Here is a 5,207-nt window from a genome sequence, read left to right as displayed (position 1 = left end):
GGCCTTCTAGGCAGTGCCTAGACGGACTAGGCACTAGGTGGTCTTTTTCTTTAATATATATAGTAATACACACCTATATTATAAGAAATAAAGAAAATCATTTACCATAATTCAAAAAATAAACACAAACAAAAATACTTATTACAAAAATGCGTAATAATTAAAGAATATCGACTTCATATAAAAACATATTCTTTATTATAGTGACATATAATTTACATTAGACTTTAGTCTTTTAAACTCATTCAAATCTTAAGCCACACGGGCCTTTAATTTTCGACATTTAATCATTCAAAAAAAAAATGATTGGACCGCCTAGCCCACCTAATCGGTCTGTCTAGACCCGCCTAGTCGGTCCACCGATTTTATAAACGATTTGGGTCTAGGCAAACTGGTTGGGCAACGCCTAAAGACCGCCTAGGCCGATTTTTAGAACAGTGGAAGTTACATATCTATGTAACATTTGTTTCGGTTTGGGCCAGCAAAATGTGGTCCGAAACCGAAGCTTGATGTTTCTGATTGTGTGCTCTATCAATTATCATTGATGTCAAACATCACTAGGACCATTTGACGACAGCAAGGGGCATGATATTTTTCTTCAACTTAAAGAGCACGTGCTGTTGGTGAACATCACCATGCTATCTAACAATTTAGATGGCAGCGTGTACTAGAATGCCAAGAGATCGATCTTTTAAGATCAGGACTTGTATTAGCCTAATTTATGACTACTAAGGCAGAAGGTGTTATGGACCGAGGCAACATAATAGAAGAAGAACAAGCATAGGAGATAATCCGCGAAACATATAACGATCGCGGAATCCTAAAAGGCGTGAGGGTCAGCGGAAGGTCTAAGCACTAAGAGAGCTGCTGGATAGGGAAAGAAAGAGTTGGAGCACCATAGTCAAGACATGATGACTTGGGAGACAGGTGGATGATTTGTGAATGTGGGACACGAAAGGCGATCATGGTGATAGGAGAGCGGTTAGAAGAGATGAGAGCAGTTAGAGAAGTAGAAGCAGTTATGAGGTATATAAAGAAGAGGAAAGAGAGGAGAGGAGGGGGGAGAAAAGAAAAGAGAGATACGAGTTTAGAGGTTGTAATTCTAGACAACACATTTGGTGTCGTCTGTGGGGAAAATGAACGAGGAAGGTTTACGTTCAAGTGATTGTTAAGAAAAAGGAATAGGATGGCAATCGTAGCGAAGAAAACAAGAGGGAGACCCAAAAAAGTGAGGACTGAGGGAGTGGGAGACGAGACTATGAGCGTGGAGATGGAAGAAACAGAAGAGGTGGAAGAGGAAGTTCAAGAGGTAGCGGGGGAAGCCACCAGGCTGTTGCAGGAGGAGATAGGGAGGTTGAGAAACGAGAATGACAATCTAAGAAAAGAAAGAGGATCCATACAGGGAGAGGAAGATATAAGAAAGCCAGAGAACAGTGAAGTGGAAGGCAGGCATGAGGAAGCGCGTCATCGGCCAAGAGGTGATCCATGGGAAGGCATTACACTGGAGATGGTCCAAGCGATGATTGAAAAAGACCGAGAAAGGAATCGAGTGGCAGAAAGGGAGAGTCAAGGGGTGGTGAAGAAGGTGGTGGCTGGGCTCAATCAGAATCCATTAGCCGATGCAGTCTGGAACGCCGAGGTGCCCAAGAGGTTCACGCAACCAAGATTCGAGAGGTACGACGGGAAGTGCGATCCGGCGGACCACCTGCATCATTTCAGGTAGCAGATGCCGCTGTGGCAAGATAGCAGATATGATGGATTCCGATGCATGATGTTTCTCGCCAGCTTGAAGGGTGGAGCATCGGACTGGTACTATCGGTTGGCATCGCGGAGTGTGACTAAGTTCGAGGAATTGGAGCAGGCATTTGTAGACCACTTCATTCACCAGAAAAGGAGGGTAGTGGATATTGCGGATCTGTTTAATGTCAAACAGAAGTCCAGTGAGACGCTCAGGGAATTCCTATGTAGATTCAAGGAGGAGACTCTGAAGGTGGAAAGTCTGGACGAGCACAGTGCAGTCATTGCTTTCCAACATTGATTGAAGCCGGGAACTAGAGTCCACGAATCTGTATCCAAAATCGAGGTCACCACTCTGCACGCGTTGTATCCGAAGGTTGAGAAGTACATCCGTTATGAAGATATGTTTAAGAGGAATGCCAAGGAGCCGAGGAAGGAAAATAAGTTAATACAGAATGTAGAACAGGAAGATCGGAAAGACAAAGGTAAAGCTGCGACAAGAGAGGGGGGGATCTTATAGGGAGGAGTCACACAAATCAGAGAGAGGCAAAGACCAAGTTAAGAGGGAGGTCCGCGAAAGAAAACCATATCGCGACGTAGAATCCACACCGCTGAATAAACCACTGGATGAAATCCTGCCACTGATTAAAGGGATGCAGTATTACGAAGGTCCGTGAAACATACCCATGGAATTAGAAGATAAGCCGTTCTGCGCTTATCACTAGATAAGAAATCACACTACCAATGAGTGTTTCGCGTTACGATGGTTGATCGAGAGAATGATAAAGAAATGGTTGTTAAGGGAGTTTATTAAGGAGATGCGTCCAGTTGAAAGAGCACCGGCCGTGGCCAGGATATTAGGTACAATCAATGTCATATTCAGCGGGGAGACAATGGGAAGGAATGCTCACTGGGATAAAGTAAGAAGGACTGCCAATTTACAGCAGATAAATGAGGTTTCATGCATTCCGCGATCGGTACCCGGGTCTGCCGTGGGAGACGGAAGGATAGAGTTCACCCCGAAGGATATGGAAGCAGTAATCGCGCCTCATGAAGATGCTTTGGTAATTACAGTAGTGGTGGGTAATTATATGGTGAAGAGAGTTTTGATAGACTACGGGAGTTCGGTGGACTTGTTGTTTAGGGGTGTGATGGAGGAAATGTGCATTGAACAGAGGCAGATGCAGCCCCCAAAGACTAATCTGTTTGGGTTCAATGGTAGCATGACAGAACCCATTGGGGAGTTACAGTTACCCGTAACTGCAGGACCGGTGGCGGTGTTCACTCATTTCATGGTAGTGGACGCCGCCTCACAGTACAATGCGATCTTGGGAAGAAGATGGATCCACGAAATGAAAGCAGTTCCATCCACATACTATCAGGTGGTCTGGTTTCCGACCAATGGCGGAACCTATGAGATAAGAGGGGACCAAGTCACCGCCCAAAACATTCACCAGGTGGTGGTTAGAGATTTGGTCCGCCCACCAGAAGAGGGAGTGCAAGGGGAGGGCAAGTCCCCGACGTAGCAACTATAGTCCGCGACTTCTAAAGAAGACGGGTCGGAGGGGGGAAAGATGCTAGATGAGACTGAGACCGTGAATCTGGGGGAGGGGGAAGAAGAGAAACTGGTGTCTGTTGGGGCTGAATTGCCAGAGGGTTGGAAGGCGGAGTTAGTTGCTTTGTTAACAAAGAACAGCAATGTTTTTGCATGGTCGATTGAGGATTTGATGGGGCTAGATCCAGAGTTTGCTTGTCACAGGTTGCACATGCGAGAAGGGGCCAAACCTGTCAGGCAAAAAATGAGAGGAGTAAGACTGCAGTATGCAGAAGGGATAAGAGAGGAGGTGCAGAGGTTGAAAGCCGCAGGAATAATCCGCGAGTGTCAATTTACCGAATGGGTTTCAAACATCGTCGCCATACCCAAGAAAAATAGGAAGGTGAGGATGTGCGTCGATTTCACCGATGTCAATCGGCAGTGCCCGAAGAATTGTTATCCTATGCTGCGGATAGATGAACTGGTAGATCGAACGACCGAGTTTAAGTTTTTTTTCCTTCATGGACGCCTAGATGGGGTATAATCAGGTGGTAATGTATGGACCGGATCAGGAGAAGACCACGTTCATAGTAGAGGGAGGAGTGTACTGTTATACCCGAATGCCTTTCGGACTGAAGAACGCAGGAGCAACTTTTCAAAGGATAGGGGAGAATAGGGGTGTCTCTTTTTGCCGAATTTCCGATTTTTCCGAAATCCGACCCGAAATTAGTCTGGCTCTCGGTGTAGTTTTCATGGGCTGATTTTCCGATTTTCGAAAATTCCGAAAAAAAATTGGATCGGATTTGGATATAATTCTAAAATCGGATCCGATCCAAAAATTCCGAAATTTCCGATATTATTGCCAATTTATTCTGAAAATATATATCTTCTCTCACTATCCACTTGATTAGATCTCGACCGTTCATTCATTTTCTAGTTTTTACTTCCAAAAACAAAACAAAAACATAACCTAGCGCTACTTCCCCACTTGAATTAGACCACTCTACTGTCATTACACCGTCTGCCATAACAACAATGATATGAAAAAAAATGTCATTGAGTCATACAATGACTTCGGACCAATCAAAAGCCAAATTCAATAGATAGAATATTATGTAAAGCTACTTAGAGTCCAAGACCATAATCCATTATTTATGCAGACACTTCACGCTTCAATTTCCACACACGAAAAAAGATTGAAACATTATAAATACCCAGACCTCAACAGAATGCAATGGTTGCTATTAGTGGCTGCAGGTTCTTTTTCTCGTTTTTTCTTGGATCACTTGTTTGAATGAAAATGGATTTTCTCAGTAAACAAGTGCGTATTGTTGTTGGTACATTGGTGTTGTGGACATGGTTTTCTCTCCCTACAATGAACATTGGCGTATGATATTCCAAAAATAATTGAAAGTAAAGAGATCTTTGAAAATTTATCAAGTATTCCGAAATTTTCGAGTTATTCCGAAATTTTCGAAAGTTCTGAAATTGGAAATATATTTTGAATCCGAAAAAAAATTAGATCGGATTTGGCTAGCATATTAGGTTTCGAAAAAATTTGGAAAAATTCCAAAGGAGGTTAATCCGATCCGATCAAAATTAGGAGGAGTATGGAAATATACATAGATGATATGGTAGAGAAGAGCATGACTGAAGAGGAGCATCTGGAGGGATTGAGGGAGACCTTCACGATTTTGCAGAAGTACAAGCTGAGATTGAACCCTAAGAAGTGCACGTTTGGGGTGACATCTGGAAAGTTTTTGGGATATATCGTCACGTACCGCTACATCGAAACTAATCCGGACCAGATTAGGGCGTTGGTAGAAATGCATTCACCACAAAACGTGAAGGAGGTTCATCGGTTAGCGGGAAGAATCTCGCACTCCACCGGTTTATTTCCAAGTCATCGGACAAGTGTAGATCGTTGTACCTACTT

At 43.7% G+C, this 5,207-nt stretch overlaps 2 protein-coding genes across 2 annotated transcripts; both read left to right on the top strand.

Moving 5' to 3' along the window:
* Positions 1-1,726: 1,726 nt before the first annotated feature.
* LOC147490154 (uncharacterized) lies at positions 1,727-2,038 on the top strand. Its single transcript, XM_086574819.1, has one exon. It carries the CDS (start codon positions 1,727-1,729, stop codon positions 2,036-2,038), a length of 312 nt encoding a protein of 103 aa, XP_086430945.1.
* Positions 2,039-2,630: 592 nt separating this feature from the next.
* Positions 2,631-3,263, top strand: LOC147490153 (uncharacterized). Its single transcript, XM_086574818.1, has one exon. The coding sequence runs from the start codon at positions 2,631-2,633 to the stop codon at positions 3,261-3,263; it is 633 nt and encodes a 210-aa protein (XP_086430944.1).
* The last annotated feature ends 1,944 nt before the right edge of the window (positions 3,264-5,207 follow it).

The sequence above is a fragment of the Coptis chinensis genome, chromosome 7, assembly GCF_015680905.1.
Source record: "Coptis chinensis isolate HL-2020 chromosome 7, ASM1568090v1, whole genome shotgun sequence".
NCBI lineage: Eukaryota > Viridiplantae > Streptophyta > Magnoliopsida > Ranunculales > Ranunculaceae > Coptis > Coptis chinensis.
This window is presented reverse-complemented; position numbering and strand designations above follow the sequence as displayed.